The 16301-nt window shown below is 39.8% G+C and overlaps 3 protein-coding genes across 6 annotated transcripts in view; 2 read left to right on the top strand and 1 right to left on the bottom strand.

The window, feature by feature from the left end:
* Nucleotides 1–13618, top strand: part of LOC5512688 (GTPase-activating protein) — a 46807-nt gene extending 33189 nt beyond the window's left edge. Inside the window, exon 25 of the mRNA XM_048732295.1 lies at nucleotides 13380–13618. Coding sequence (XP_048588252.1) covers nucleotides 13380–13394 — 15 coding nt within the window. The 3' untranslated portion in view covers nucleotides 13395–13618. The remainder of the gene's footprint in view (nucleotides 1–13379) is intronic.
* Nucleotides 269–2109, top strand: LOC5512689 (transcription factor Sox-2). Its single transcript, XM_001632947.3, has one exon. It carries the CDS (start codon nucleotides 464–466, stop codon nucleotides 1493–1495), a length of 1032 nt encoding a protein of 343 aa, XP_001632997.1. The 5' UTR covers nucleotides 269–463; the 3' UTR covers nucleotides 1496–2109.
* A 1823-nt stretch (nucleotides 13619–15441) lies between the features above and the next one.
* The window catches only part of LOC116618443 (GRIP and coiled-coil domain-containing protein 2), a 41661-nt gene continuing 40801 nt past the window's right edge, over nucleotides 15442–16301 (bottom strand). For all 4 annotated transcript variants that reach the window (XM_048732289.1, XM_048732290.1, XM_048732291.1 and 1 more), the window contains one exon: nucleotides 15442–16290. In XM_048732289.1, the coding sequence (XP_048588246.1) occupies nucleotides 16211–16290 (80 nt within the window). In that variant the 3' untranslated portion in view covers nucleotides 15442–16210. The remainder of the gene's footprint in view (nucleotides 16291–16301) is intronic.

The following is a 16301-nucleotide window of genomic DNA, read 5'->3' as shown; positions in this document are numbered from 1 at the left end:
CGATCGGCTGACAGCTCATTTCCCCTGCATTACTGATTAAGGGTTAATTGGACCAGCTGACAGAAGCTGCGAAAGCGCTGATTTGCCGAGAACGTGATAGGATCTCGAAATCAAAACGGCTCCTGCCCGCCCCTTTTTGCTACGCCGCCTCTCAGCTGGCAGATTGGCGAACAACCTGTCAATCACTTTGACGTGTAACGCAAGTCTAAAGGCTCATTTATCAAGCGTGTCATTCCGCGCGCTCTGATTGGCTGCTCGATCCAGGTCGCTCACTGCCAATCACAAACTTCGTGCCGTAGTACTAAGAGTCAAAACTAACGTGCGCTTTCAAGACGGAGTTAGGAAAACGAGAGACCCTCAAACAGACGCTGTGCAAACTACGCATCCCACGTACTACACTAGTGCAACTCGAGGGCTAATTCCTTTACTCATATTTAAGTTTTTCTGCAAGTTTTACGGTAGAATGTCGGCTACTACTATTCTAACGCCGTCGCCAAATCCTATTTCTGGGAATGGAACTAACGGCAATGAGAGCACTAAGGCTAACTCAGCGGATAGAGTCAAAAGACCCATGAATGCCTTTATGGTTTGGAGCCGAGAGCGACGGAGGAAAATGGCGCAAGATAACCCAAAGATGCATAATTCTGAGATAAGCAAGAGGCTTGGCTCAGAGTGGAAATTACTGTCGGAACAAGAAAAGCGTCCGTATATTGATGAGGCCCGAAGACTTCGCGCCGTTCATATGAAAGAACATCCTGACTACAAGTATCGTCCACGCAGAAAGAGCAAAACCCTCCTGAAAAAAGACAACAAATACGCACTTTCTATGCTGAGTGCGGGCCAGGCTGGAGGGCAGGTACAACGGACCGTTGGACAAAATCCCGGTGATCACTTCGTTCAGATGGCTGGGTACGGTTACTCTCAAGGACTGAGCTATAATCCTAATGACCCGTACGGTGCTATGTATGGAAGCAACGCAATGTCCCCGCATACACCGACGCAGCTTCAACCGCCGATGAACGGACTACCACCTCATGGATCCTACTCGAACATGTCAGCATCCGCGCAGATTTATCCGTCCGTAAGCGTGATGACAAGTCAACCCGTTGGCGCTGCGAGCTATTCTATCAACGGGACAAGTGGTGTTATGTCGTCAATCACTCCTCCATACACGCAGCACAGTCCTTTAATACTACCTAATATCAAGCAAGAAATGCCTAGCCCCACAGGCAACATGAATGTCGGTGGGGTAACGCGAAATTGTGCTGATCAACTCGGTGACATGATCAACACTTATCTCCCTCCGGCAGATACGGCAAACCCGGTTAGTACAGTCAATGGTCTTCCATCTCAAACAAATACGATCTCGAGTCGTTATTCGCAGCACTGGCAAGATCAAAACACCATCTCGAACATGCCGAATCATCCTACGCTAGCCGGGAACATATCCAGTATATCTGGTGTCCGTGGAACGATGCCACTCTCTCATATGTAATAACCCCGATAACATTATTTGTGTGACAAACGCGAGAAAGACCACCCAAGATCAAGGCTAGTGCAAGATCACGGTAAATTATATTTTTTACTGTCTCGAGTAATTTCTATCGAGTTCTTATTTCGGGCTAGTTTATGCTCGATAAGTTATTTAGTTTACATATCTCCTGACATGAGAAATTAGAAAAAAATTCAAGCGGGTCTATTTGTTATGGCCGTGACGCGTTGTATTTGTGAATAGCTTTGTTGAAGTGAAGCAAACTCGATTTAAACGACTGCCGAAGTAGTCTAGCATACGCGGAACTATTGTACAGAATATGAAGATCAATCATCCAAGCTGGGCCTTTTTGAGAGCTCCCAAATTACTGATAGTTAACGAGAGTTTTGAGATAGTTTTGAAGACTTTGAAGGTTTCATAAGTTGTCAGGGGAAGCATATTAATAGCCTCTTCTTATGTTGAGTAATGTTACCAACATGTGCACTAATACAAACAGAATCCTGACGAACTCTGTTCCCTTCAACGAATTCAAACAATCATGTATATAAGATCAGATACAGATAATTTTCTTTATTTTCGTTTTGAAAGAAAAAGCACATTAAAATATTTCAATCGAGGGTTTGTGACTTTCACTTTGGTTCGTGTGTTCGTAGGCCGAAAAGTTTGGTCGCCTACTGCGCTGCCTAAACTTTTTGATTTAGTGCTGATCGCGACTGCCCCGTCACTTGCGCGCCCTTAATTCAAACGCGACGCCTGGAATTGCTCAAATAGTTTTTATTTGCCGTACAGCCCATGATAGCAAAACAAAGGGGCTAAATTCTAGCTGAAAAGGTCTTTGAATACAAGTATATACACAGAGGAGGGATAACTCAAGTTTTGAATAAGAATACATCGCAATTGAGGCGTTGAAATCCTGAAATGGACGTGTCAGTTGACAATCCAAGCGTCAAACGAGGCACTGACAGGTCATTCTAGCCTCTGATTGGCTCGCTATGCCATTGTTTATGACAGCTGCGATGCCAGCTTTTCCAATAATAATTAATAACGCTATTACTAAATCCAGCATTCCCAATATCCACAACTACACTATCGCCCCAAAAAGTGGCAAAGTTTTAGCATGTTGGTATCTATTCTGGTGTATCCCGAGTTTAGACTAATACTTCATTATCATCAACCTCAAGGGACTTTCCAGAATTATGACCGACGTGAGCAATTTTCCTGTTTTACATCATCACCATGACTACCCATTCCGTACTTATCGACTATACGCAACAGATTTCGTCTTACAGTTCTTATATTAAGTGATTCTTGAGTTAAGTTTTAGCCGTTCGCTTCGTTTGACGCGCGTTAGTTAATTTTTTGTAATCATTTGGTGGGTATTTTGATGGTTCATGACAGCTTTCGCCACCGCAATTAGCACATGTTTGTTTGTTTCGGCATGAAGCAGACTAAAATCTGCGCTGGGTTATTAAACTATTTCTGACCTCATTTCCTATATGGTTAAGATGCGTAAAGTTAGCGGTTCCACTCTTTTAATGTAAGAACTTTCCGATGTTTGTACGCGGGTCTTAAACGATAGATACCACCTGGCAGAGGTCCAATACCCATCTCTCTAAGTGTGTATATTTGTGTTTACCACCACTTCCTTGTCAGCATTTTGCTATCCGAATAAAACCAGAAAAAGAGTCGGCCATGCAATTACTTTTACTGAGCAAATAAAACTCTATAATTCAAAGTTAATATGTATCCATTCATTATGAGTTTAAAAGAACGCGTAAACTAGAGCTCCTACGGTAATTACGGGGGTTGTTGGTTGACTGCAATTAGGAAAGCTTTCAATGACCCAATATGAAATGCAAAGCAGTTTTAGGGTCAAGAATCTCAAGTCTTTGATTCCGTGTCCCACGGATTTATTTAGAACGATTTCTGCCATCTTGGCGACTGTTTCATGCCTAAAAAAAGACGATAGAGCCAAGACGGAATTATCCGACTAATTCCGCCCACCAGTAGCCCAAGTGAAATTAGATTTATGGATCGGCTTTAGTCGGAATGGTAACAACCTGACATAATTTCCCGCCCCTGATTTTGGCCTTAGTTTCGGTGTCGGCACGAGCGCTCTCATCTCCCAGTAAAGTATCTTAAATGTTAAGTTGATTAAGTTTTGATACCGGTATCTGAAACATTTTGTGTTTACAATTTCATAAAGTTCCTGTCATTGAACTGGCCATCTAATGCTACAGAAATAAGCCATGTTTGTCATCGACCAATAAACAAAGCTAAAATGCTAATTTTGCGTGAAGTTGTATGGTTTCCTTGTGTGAGGCCGAATTAGTTGCACGCAAAGGAAAGGAGATTGAAAAAAGCGTGTTACTCTGCAGCCGTTAGAACTCGTTGAAGATCCGGACTATATTATGCGTTGTGGATTTTCTAAGTACTACAAATTAGCATTATGAAGTGGCAAATTGAACAAAAGCAATTTAACCTTTGGAAAAGCCTTGGTGGATCATCTATTCTTCGTAATATGGATATGTCTTGTTTAGCTCTTTGATCCCCCCCCATTTGAAGAGAGACCAAGTGCGTGTGATTCAATTAACTCAAATAGCATACAAGACAATTCAGCGATCAACTTGTAAGTCTATGGGCAAATAAAGACCATTCTCACTCAAATTAACCTCTTGTTACATCAGATTTGGACCTGCTGCTCAACATGTAGAAGTAATCTCCCTTTTACAAAAATCAAAACGAAATTTAATAAGGAAGGAAGCTCGGCTAGACTTAAAGACGTTATCTCAAGTTTAGTTTTGTTGTGCTCCCCTGTGTGCGACCATTCTCAATCCAGACGACTCGCTCTGTGTACTCTGGCGACCGGTGGAGAAATTGTGGGCGCCATGTTTTTTTTGGCGGTTTGAGAATGAAAAAAATACGACATTTATACGTGACTTTGCTGATCATAATGAGGTGAATTTAGGATCCAAATTAGATCAACACGGACAGCTTTGCGTAAAAAGGTATTTATCATATGGTAAAAGCAGCGAAAACTACCTGGATTCGCATATGTGTTTACATTAGTGATACTAACGTCAGAGCGGTTTTGGGTTGTTTATGGTTTATATTTTCGGCGAATTTGAATTTTATTATAATATTAACACCTTTCGCTCGCGGATTGACAGGTTTAGAGGTTTGTAACAGGCATAAGTAGATGTTTTTAGCCGGTGCGGAAGGAGTAAAGGACTCTCGTGCTGTTTGTCTCTCACATGGCGTACGGTCTCACGGGGCGAACTTAACAGATAGACGAAAAGCAATTAAATGCACGGCTTGGTGCCACGGCCGTAGCAAGTGGCGTTTATTTCTCGAGTAAAAACACTTTCCTGATTTACAAGCAAAGGTCATGGATTTACGCCGACAAATTCACGCAATTGGATACAGATTTCCACTTTCTAAGGCGACTTAGCTGAATTTTAATGCCACCTAAGAATCAAAACAACTTGTGGCGCCTTTATGTTTTTAACTGGAAAAGTTTTGGGAACTTTTTGAAATGCAGTGTTTGTGAGGTGCCACCTTTCTCTATAAATTAAAGGCCGTGCTATTAGTTTAAGTTGGTATGAAAAAAACCAGCTGTTATGAAATTCGACAAGATTTTTAAGATGAACCGGTGTTTGCAAGTCGCAAAACATCGGGGGTCAAAGAGAATTTCCGAGTAAAAAAGTAATCGTTTTTTTTAGTATCTATATGCCATTTGCAATATTTAGACTCTTTAATCTTCCGCTATTTATATTATCTTTGTGTCTCCAAGGATACTTTCTAGAAAAACCTTTTGGTAAATGACTATGATGTGGATTTTCACGTAATGTTGCTATTCAACTTGTTCACGTATTTTCGTACGGAAATTACTTAAATAGTTTTTGATGCTGGTAAACTGAACTAGATCAATGGGAAATTGAATTTTTCTGGAGCTAATATGTAATAGAGGAGGATTAGTGGAGGCTTAAAGGTGGACTAGATCTCGGAAATGTACGTAAATGAACACCATTAACACTTCATTGAAAATAGAAAGCGTAAATTACTTGAATAATTCATAACTTAAGGTGGATATGGTGGTATTTTCACCGGATGGCCGCACGCCCCCTTAAAAAATCCAACACCACCTTTGATCGGAAACTCAGGTATTCTTGAGTCATGGAAAGTCTTCGTCTTGATAAATTGACCCTTTCATGACGAGTTCAAGTAGTAATGCAGCAAAGTGCATATTTGGCAGTTTAGCTGTAACACTTTCTCAGACATTTAGGCAAACAGCCCGACACTCTTGTCGGCTTTTTTGTCGACATTTTTGTCAATAGCATGGGAAAATTAGTTTCCTCATTTCCCGACTCTCATCACTACGGAATTAAACCCCGTTATGACAAATTAACGTTAGACCTTAACAATGACATTCAATTTTTCGTCTTTTTAGAATTTTTTATTTTCCATAAGGTACCTGCTTAGTACACGTGTTTCTATTTTTTATCTCATTTTCAAGTTTGTCTATTACTTTTCCGAAAATTCAAGATATATATTCTGTTTACTGATGACAATATATTATTTATAAGAAGGCAACTACACCAAATAATATTGGTAGTCATCAATTCAATTTTTAAGAACATCAGTTCTATTTTATCAGATTTTTTGTTCCTCGCAAACTTTCTATTATATGTTCTTGTTTTATTTTCGATTTTATGTTCTCTTTTTACCTCTTTGCAATAAAAAAAATGCAACAATAATGACAACAAACATGTCTTGAACTGTCTTCATTTGCAGTTGGCCAAGACAACAACGCTAATTTACAAAGCTGTTGTTTTTAGGAATGTTGTGCTTTTTTCTGATAATACAAATAACCGCAAGTTGAGGCAAATCCCCTGGACTAGTCATCCCATATTTCAGCTGAGTTAATACAAAGTCTACATAGTTTTGTTCTTATAATAATCTTAGTTTACATATGTACATTGATTCCTTTATAACACTGAAGTAATTTTGTTGGTTTTAGAACTTGAAGAGCAAAAGCTGAATTTGATTAATACGGTCCTGTTAATGAATACAATGTCACAATTAGATCAACCAAGATTATTTAGATAAAAGACTAGGTTTTCTTTATTGTAAGCTGGGTCAAGTCTAAATCATTGCTCGAAAAGTGGTGTGATATATTTATAGAAGTTATAAAACAAACATTTCCTTGTGATTTTGTTTAATACCAAAAAGTTTATCCAGCGTGTTTTTAATTGGAAGTATAACGTTTGTCTCCATTTGAGGAATTTTTTTAAATTTAGAAATAATTTATCCATATGCCACAAATTGTAAGCTTTTAGCTTTAAAGGCCCTTACAAATGGATCTTAATAACATTTTAGTTTTTTAGCGGAAATTCACTCAAATGACCTCCTACTTTATTTCCACTGTTTTCATTCCCTATAAAGTCTAAATATCCTTGCAAAAACAATTCAGGATTTTCCTTTGGATAACATAAGCTATGTAACTGTTATTTTTAATCGTAAGAAGAGAACCGTAAACAAGTTAATGGAGAATATTGTCAATATGTTTTCTATTTGAAAAAAATAAAATTACGAGAAAAGCTTTCAATCTATGTTTTAATATGCCTTTTTCCTGTTTCAAATTAAAAAAAAAAGAAACGAGCAGTGGCGTGCTAACTCTTCAAGATACTTAAAAATCGAAAAAAGAAACGAACTGTGTTTTTGTTCATTAGTCTCAAAACGTTTTACATAACATGAATTTAGTCAAAGTAATCTAAATTAAACCCTTTCCTTGTCTCAAGTGGGTCCAGATTTGACGTCTTTATTTGTGGCTAGCTCACACTTCTCCTGCATGCTCCTCCATGCTGGCACTAACCCTTTAAATAACACTACCTGATTCTTTTTATTCTATGAAAAATAAACCTTAATAATAATTCCCAAAATTTTTCCCCAATTCCTTGTTGACTTCAACCTAATTTAAACCGAATTTCATATTCAAGTACATGTGAGAAACCCCCAATATCCGTTATGTGCTTGGGGTCTCTCTCATCAGCCTTCGGGCTTATGCTTTCCGGTCTCTCACTCGATCGGCTTAGAGGATCTTAGCGAGTTTATTTCGTAAGATTTAAAGTGGAAAGGGCAGCTGCTGTAGGGAGCTGGTTTGATATTTGTCCCCAACGCTGAGTCGCCAACGAGAATGGCGATATTGATAAGAAAGGAGACGCCATTTTGAGATCTACTTCGGCGCGCATGACGGTCTCGATATTGGGTCGTGTTTGGGAACGATATGGGTGTTCCTAAGTCAGTCGAATTATCAGGGATTTTATATAACAGGGACGCGTTGTTGATTTAAAAAGCCTTTTACTGAATAGCCATTGTATTATCTGTTAACGTGAAGTTTATTTAAAATCGCACTTTATACTTAAATAAATAAAACTGGGCTATTAATAAGCTAACTCACGTTGTCTTAATCTGGCAAATGTTCTTTTCTAATTTTTTCCTAATGTGATTTTTTTTTTTATTCTGAGTAAAGGTTTTCATTGCAATTTATACCTATACAACAATGGACATCTGAGTTATTGTTCACATTTTTCCTAGAATGATTCAGCGATCTAAAACCAAACCTTTTTTTATTTTAACAAACTCATAAGCATCAGCCTCATAACCACCCCTTCATCAAGGTAAAATCGGTCTGGACCCCTCCATGCCGAGCTTCTTTTCTTTGGGTATGACTCCCACCCATATTGTTACATTCATAAGTGATAGTGACCCTCTGTTCTATTAGGTTTCTTCCTTTCTTCGAGTTATATTAGGCACAGTTCGAGTTCGAGTTGTTCAATTCAAATTTCGAGTCACTCGAAAGAAGGATGTATAGCTAGTCTCCAGGGAAATCGAAGTTTTTACGAGTTTTCCGAGCTAGCGCTCGAGCTTCCCGAGTAGAAGTGGTTAGAAAAAACAGAGAGATCGAAGGACGAGTTGTTGAAAAGTTTGCTCGAGTTAAACGGGCTAGAATTCGAGTTACCTCAGTAGGAAAAGACTAAAAGATAATTCTCAAGGAAATCGTTAGCTCATGTTAGGGAGAAGTTTGTTCGAGTTATATTAACTTGTGTTATAGGAGCTCCATTGTAGAAAACCAACCTTATATGAACTCTTTGCTGTACGTGGTCAGTCTAACGAAACTCGGATCGAAAGCTGATGTGACTGTGTAGCGATATACAATCCGATTTATTATTAGCTCACCTTACATTTGCGTGTAAGGGTGCGGTATTAACGCTGTTTGGGACTCTAGTCTACTCAGTATTATACCGGAAAAGTTATGCACTGCTAAACCAAAGCAGAAAACCAGTGAAGTGTGTGTTTCTTTTCTCAAGGCAACACAATAAAACAGCACAATTGTTTTATAGTTTCTTGATTATTTCGACATTTGAAACGTTTTACTATCTTTCCAAAAAAGGTAAAAATTGTAATCATAATGGTCGTTGTTCTACTTGTTCATAAATTGACGTGTTTTTTCCTCTCTCTGTCTATCAAGGCGGGTTTAGAAGGTGGTTAGTCTTTATCCTTAACTGGATTTAACGAACAATTTAGCCATCTCAAATCTCCAATCCCTCGAGTAGTAAGAACGTTATCCAAGAGGATTGGGAAGCTAAGATCTTATTGATGTATACGATTTCCTGTTAGTTAAGATTCATTCTCTCTATTTTCATAAACAAAGGCGGTCTTTCATCATTTAAGTATAGGTTTTAGACTTTATTGAATAAATAGCTTTTAGGGGGTTTCCTTATTTTAAGCTGCGACTGCATTTTTTGATAATCTTCTTTGCTGGTTTTTATACTACAAAATATTAAATAATATCTCATCTAGCTATACCAGTGAATCTATATAACCTTATAATCATTTGCGACACTTTTTAAGAACCGATCGCTTTGTGGAAGCTAGAATCCCGAATTAATCCACTCCAAAGAAAACCTTTATTTATGCCGAAATAATAGCTTTAAGTGCACATTAAACTTTTTGGTCAAATTTTTTGTTTGAGCTTGATATGTGTTTGGCGGCTATTTTGTTGCGCTTTGCGCGTCATTTAGCCCGAAATTTTCATACCTTCAGGGCCCTAAAGAGATACTTCATTTGATTGATAGCGAGGAACGGATAGCGCATTTCCATCACCTACTTGAGAGAGACCCTCCGGGCTGAACACACTAAATTTGAACAGACTCGAAAGAAATGGAGACAACAACTTTAGCGTAAAAGCACACCGCTTTGTTTCATGTATAGTCACTACTTATAGAAACCCAGAAAAGGACGCAGCTTTAAGCTATGTTATGTCTGTTTTTAATCGAAGCGCTTTCTCGAGACACAATTTCTCCTAAGAACACACAATTGTGAAGTTAAATTGCACGTTTCATATTTTTTACGACAATGCCTGATAATGATGTTCTAACTCTAAAAAAGTAATGTCACTTTAGCATATTCTTTCCTCCACCCTCCTCCCCCTGGAGGCGCCCCTAGAGGTGGTGTGCTAGGAAGCTTTTTTCTATTATCAACATTTTAGAGATTCAACGTTACGTTAAATTAATAACAATCCACAAACTTTGATCATCGGGATTTAGTCTTGAAAGATCAGGAAATACCGACTGCAAAATCATGCAATAAAGACTTCCTCTACGCGTACTAGGAATCCTGAGATGTACAACGAACGAAGACACAACGACGGCACATACGGTATATGAATCCCCGCGTTGAGAGAGAAATTCGCGCGCGCAAAAATCAAATGTGTGCGCCGTTGTAGTCTCCCGGCCGGCAGTTTGTGTCAGTTTTAAAAGATTAAGCGGGTTCGTTCACCCCTAGTCACCGTACACCGAAAGTCTAGAGTACAATAGTACTGTATTCCTCCCAAAATTCCTAAAGACGGTAAGCTTACTCTACAGTGAATATTCGGGTGTTGAACCATGCATTCACGGAACGTATGTGCTGATTCCATCCCTCCTTCCCACCCCATCCCGATACTTTTAGAGCCGTTGGCGCGGAACTGCTGTTCGTCACAGAATTTCTGCATAAGAAAAAAATACTGCTTTTTGGCCCGTTGTGTGTAACAATGGCGTGACATAATTGCGTTACACTACATGCGTGATGTCATTACACTATACATGCGTGATATTTTGTGTTACGCCACTTGCGTGACAGTTTTACGTTACACTTATTCGTGAAATCAAAGTGTTGGTGACTCTGCTTATACTGTACCAGGCACGACTGTTGTGTTACATCACTTACGTGACAAATCTTCGTTACACTTCGTCAAAGTGTGCGTGACGCTGCTTATACTGATGGACCAGGCACGACTGTTGTGTTGCATCGCTTTACGTGACAATTCTACGTCACAGTATATCCGTGAAACCAAAGTGTACGTGACGCTTCTTATACTGGACCAGACACGATTGTTACAAATATTGTCAACAGGTTGGCGCTAAAGGAAATGCTGAGCACGTACACACATTCCCGCCTAAGCCTTGGTTGGTCTCGACTTGGGTTGGAGCATAACAAAGCATCAAAGTCTATTTCTTATTTCTTGCGAAAATAATTCTCCGAAGATCCCATTATTTCTATTGTCCTTTTCCTGCATTCGCGTAGCCAGGATAAGCTGTGCAGACAAGGAAATCTGCCTAAAAAGTGTGTATAAGACTTAGTGATTCTTGTTCCCTTGTTGTGAGGGTTGAGTTGGGAGAGGGCGGGAGGAAGGGGGCTGGAAGGGGGTAGCTATAGGTTGGTACCTGTAGCTACGCCTCCTGCCTTGAACATGTTTTTATGTTGTTCTTTATGGATCATGTCCTCCGGCAACACTTACAGAAACAAGTTGTGGCTTATAGTGTGGCGACACGTGTGACGCAGTCCTCAAACTACCATCGAATAACTTGTAATCAACCTTACCAAGTTCGATATCCATTTTAGTCAATTTTTACTCGGGTAGCTCCAACCTAAAACCCGGATAACTTGATTAGAACTATTTTTGTGTGAAGTTTAATGATGCCTTTTATGTTATCTATTAAAATAGATAACAATCATTTTTTATATGAAGCTTTTATCATTTTTGTTTAAAATCAAGTAATCAGAGCCAGAGCCCCCGCTAAGTCTATTTGCCTTAAAAGCCGAAAGTTTATGGTAAACTAAAGAAACCATTAGGAAGGCCATTCTACACCAATTTAAAATATTGGGCGCCGCCAAACTCGTCAGGCAGAACATTCATGAAGGTACACAAAATTTATTGCCGCTTAGACTAATTGTCTATATTTACTCGACAAGCATCAGTTTCGAAATTGATACTTATATACGATGAATAATACCCTGAGAGTACCAAAGCCTCCAGACTTCTCTCGTCTAGCTCAGCCAAAATGCCGTGAAGAGCGAAGCGAAATTTTGGCTGAGCATCACATGGCGAGAGAAGTTTGAAGGCTCTGGTACCCAGGGTAGATGAATAATTCAAAACATTGTGATTTTTCTTGTCTTTAAAAGAAGTGGCCAGGATACCATAAAGAATGTCGATCAACCATTCAGTTGTTATTGTTTATTAATGAAACAAAACGGTTTGTTCGCAAGGAAACTTCTGAATAACAATCCACGAATGAAGTCTGATATCCCTATCCCTTTCCTGTCATTTGGGTCGGCGGGAAATGGCCCTGGGATCGTCCACTGTGTTCTACGTCTTGATTGGTCTGCGGCTAAAAAGCTAATTTATGCAAATTTTGCTGCGCAAATTTCAAAATAAACATCGAAAAAGCAGAGCCGCAGATCGACTGTTGAAAACAATGTTTTGTCACAAGGGAATAACATGGAATTACTTGGGAATTGCTTTCTACAATAACAATGCCAAAAAAGTGCTATTGAAAAATAATTCAAAAACAGCTCGTTCGTTGGTTATGACGCTATTTTCTTGCGCGCGCGCGTAAAAATAACGAAACCTGAAAAATATTTTGCCTCAAAATCTTTCAAATTTTAGGCGCGTCTTTGTTTAACTTTAAATTCAAAGATGAAAAATGGTAGCAATTCTTAGCTGTCCTAAATCGAGTGAAAACGGCCGGTACCGACTCTACCGCCATCTTGTTTTGAAGATAAACATTGGATAATTTATGCTTATTTATTACACCCAGAAATCCTGGGTGTAGAAGGAGTCACGTGACCTGCCGATCCCAGGGCCATTTCCCGCCGACCCAAATGACAGGAAAGGGAGAGGGCCCTGGAAACGAGGTTGGGGTTCTTTAACGGTGCTGGCGTGCAGGATATTTTCTTGTCATGTAGCGCTGTCTTTTTTCAGGCGCGTACACAGGATTGGCTGAGGGGGTGTGCGCAGTCATAGGTATCATATGGAAAAAGCATAGTATTTTTATTCCTTAATAAGAAATGAACCACTTTTTGGCCGCCAAGGCGGGTGCGCGCGTTCCCTGCGCAACCCCCTGTGTACGCGCCTGTTTTTTTTTTTCCAACTGGGCTTCACAATTCTTTACTTTTTGCAACATTGCCTATAATTGCCTATTGTGTAGTTCAAGAAAATATCGATACCCCCTCCTCCCCATGGAGGGGATTTGAAATTCCGGGGGGGGGGGGGGGGGGTTCAAGCGCCCAGGAATTTCCAGGGGGGAGGGGGGGTAAAATGCCCTTTTTCCTTAACAGTTACTGTATTTATTTTTTATAGGGTGTTGTAAATTCCACAGGGGTAGGGGGTCATACCTCCGACCCCCACCATGGGAAAGGGGGGGGGATGGATACTGGAACTACACATTACCTATAGCAGTTTTGTTGCACGTACATTTGTGACATTTTTAAACATAAAAGAGTCCCATCAGTCATATATTTGTGATATATATCTTGTGATATCTCGATCTGTTTTCAACTGTAGCTTGGGACTTGTTGATGCTGCGAGAGAGGTTACCGAACTGCAGGGGGTCTCAATCTCTAATCAAGTGGATCTAGCTGTATCCAAGGTCACATCAATGAACAAGTTTGTTTCATAAATCAATTGCGAAGCTAATTTGCCGACAGATAAAAACGGGCTGACGTCATGGACATTAAAATGATCCAAAACTAATTTAGTTTGACGTTTTCTCGGACAAGTGAAGTAAAATCTGCTCACGTGTGTTTGTTAGAGTATTGACCTTGAGCGTTGCCCTGTGCCTGGTGCACACTAGTGACATGACGACATAATGACATAGGCGCGTGCACCCTTGTGTTCATATGTTCAAGTGTGAATGGTTCGACATTTTGACAAAAGCCCAACATAACGACATGAACACAACGACATTATGACGGGCTTAAAAGAGTGCGCGCGCCTATTTTGTTATGTCGTTATGTCACTAGTGTGCTCTAGGCATAAGAGTACCAAGCCTCATAATAAAGCTAAACGTGATCGATGGAGCAGAGTTCACTCAGCCATGTGTATTGGAACTGATGCATATCTTTCTCCTCTCTCTCTTTCTCTCTCTCTCTCTCTCTCTCTTGCCAAGACATAGGTGACACAGAGACAAGAATTCAGTATAATGTCTAAGTAAATAACTCGTTGCAACAGGTCTGTTTTTTTTTGTAAACATGTAAACTTCACGAGGTTTATCAAGATTCACACGCAGTTCCCGTGTTCTCAGAGGAAGGGACAACAAACCTCCAATCAACTCCTTTGAAGCCTTACAAAGCGTGAGGATGTTTTGCCGATAACAGTTTCTTGTCGTGTATTGTATTTAATAGCATTTAAAAGCTTCGCTCTCCCGCAAAGAAGGTCATTACAGCCGTTTTCGTTGCCAAGCGGATTGCGTGACTTTGCAAACGGCTGTACTTCCCGTGCGTGCAGCATGTGCAGCATGCGTTCCACAGTACAGCCGTTTTAAAATGCGATAATTAATCGTGACGAGTGTGAATAATAATTTGTCAAATGGTGGTTTCCGGTGTTAATTGAGTTGCACTTGACTGGGTTTAACGCGTTCGCCGCCACTTAAGATACGTCGGAAGGCAATCAACTGCAAATGGATTGTATCTCGATGGGTGGGTTCTGATAACACTTAAATGGGTTGCACTTTTGTGTATGTATCAAGATCTAAAATCTTTGACCCTCATTTGAAAACTTGACATGGATTTGTGTTTGTAATCGTAAGTTTGGTTCGATCTCAATGTTTAGATTACACGCAAGGCCACGCATTTACCTTCTGATCTTTTGGTAGTTTAAGGCTCATTGTTTATGCAGATTTTATTGTCTAAATATTGCGTTGACATTTGCGGATGCGGGATACGATATTTTAACTAGGGTGGTATCTATATGGACTTCCGACTTCCGGCAGGTATTTCTGATTTTACTTCCGGTCATTTGTAGATAGAGTGCGAGGGTCTCACGTCTCGTGCAATTACTCTAGGGCGATTACTAAGGAGTCCAAAGAATATACATAAAAAACGTGTATAAAGTTATCAATGAACACTATCGTGGTGGCCTAGTGTGTTAGCGCGTCGGCCTCTCACCGCTGTTGTGAACCAGGTGAATCCTGGCTCTGACGGGAGATTTTTTTCTGAGTTCATGCCTTAATTCGAATTTGTGTCACAATCGAGTTGAAGTTATTCTCCTGAGTTGTCAGTCTTCTCGTATAAGGACACTAAACCGGAGGTCCCGTCTCTTCAAGCTGCACTACACTAACCCGAACAACAATACACACTTGGTTTGGAGCTCTGTTCTGTATAACTGGTGGAAGTTAGTACATACACAACCCGCTTGTAAGAACCTTGTTATTTAAGAACTAACCCTTCAAAATTAAACCTGCTTCCTCCCCCCCCCCCCCCACCAAGAAAAAAAACACAAGGTGCTCACACAGTCCCTCGCTTTATCTACTCCATCCATCACTCTCTCTATCCCCCTTAGTCCATCTCCCGCCCTTGACAGGCTCTTTATTCGGGTGGGATTTCGTGGTCGCTGTGACAATTCAGTCTGCAGTATCAATTCAGCTTTATTTCTTATGAGATCTATAAATCTACAAAAATACACTACCAAGCACAATAAAGCTACTAGTGCTGCTCATAGGCCAAGTGAGCGTTCTCTACCGAATTAAACTCGAGCTTGATAAAAACTGCCTTGACTTCTTTAATGATCCTTTGTTAATTCTAAAAGCAATTCTTATTCCTCTATCCATATGATAAAAATAACAGTTTCATATCATTTAATGTCCATCAATAAATAAATTTATTTAAATATTTGTTTAACCCGTTGATAAAATGGTACATTGAATAATATTCATTAACATTCACAAGTTCTTACAAATAAAATTTTTGTGTGAAATAGTCCCGACATCCACCCCCCCCAAAAAAAAAAAATATCCTTCCCCCTCTTATCTGTATTTCGGCATCTTTTCATGAAATATATTCTAGGCTTATCCAAGAGACAGATTAGACATAACATACTGATTAACCATAATCAAAAAGGATGAAGTCGCAGAAATACATTCCTTGAGGATAAGCTAGCTTCGGAAGCTGTATCATTGAAACCTCTCTATAACCGACAGTTATATGGAGGTGTCCGCTTTATAGAGGTTCTATTTATAGGGTTTGACGGAAAAACCTTAAATCGGGACTTTGGTAATGTCCGTTAAATAGAGGTTGTCTGCTTAATGGATGCCCGTTATATAGGGGTTCCACGGTATTTTGATATCCTAAACTCTATCCAGCAGTAGGTGCGAATCCTGTATTTAGCACTCATTACTATCATGTGAAGGAGGTCCATCGATACACGTAACTAGACCAGCTGGACACGCCCTCTTGCTGAATATCGTCGTTATTATCACCTACAATCAAC

The sequence above is a fragment of the Nematostella vectensis genome, chromosome 9 (genome assembly GCF_932526225.1).
Source record: "Nematostella vectensis chromosome 9, jaNemVect1.1, whole genome shotgun sequence".
Taxonomy (NCBI): domain Eukaryota; kingdom Metazoa; phylum Cnidaria; class Anthozoa; order Actiniaria; family Edwardsiidae; genus Nematostella; species Nematostella vectensis.
This window is presented reverse-complemented; position numbering and strand designations above follow the sequence as displayed.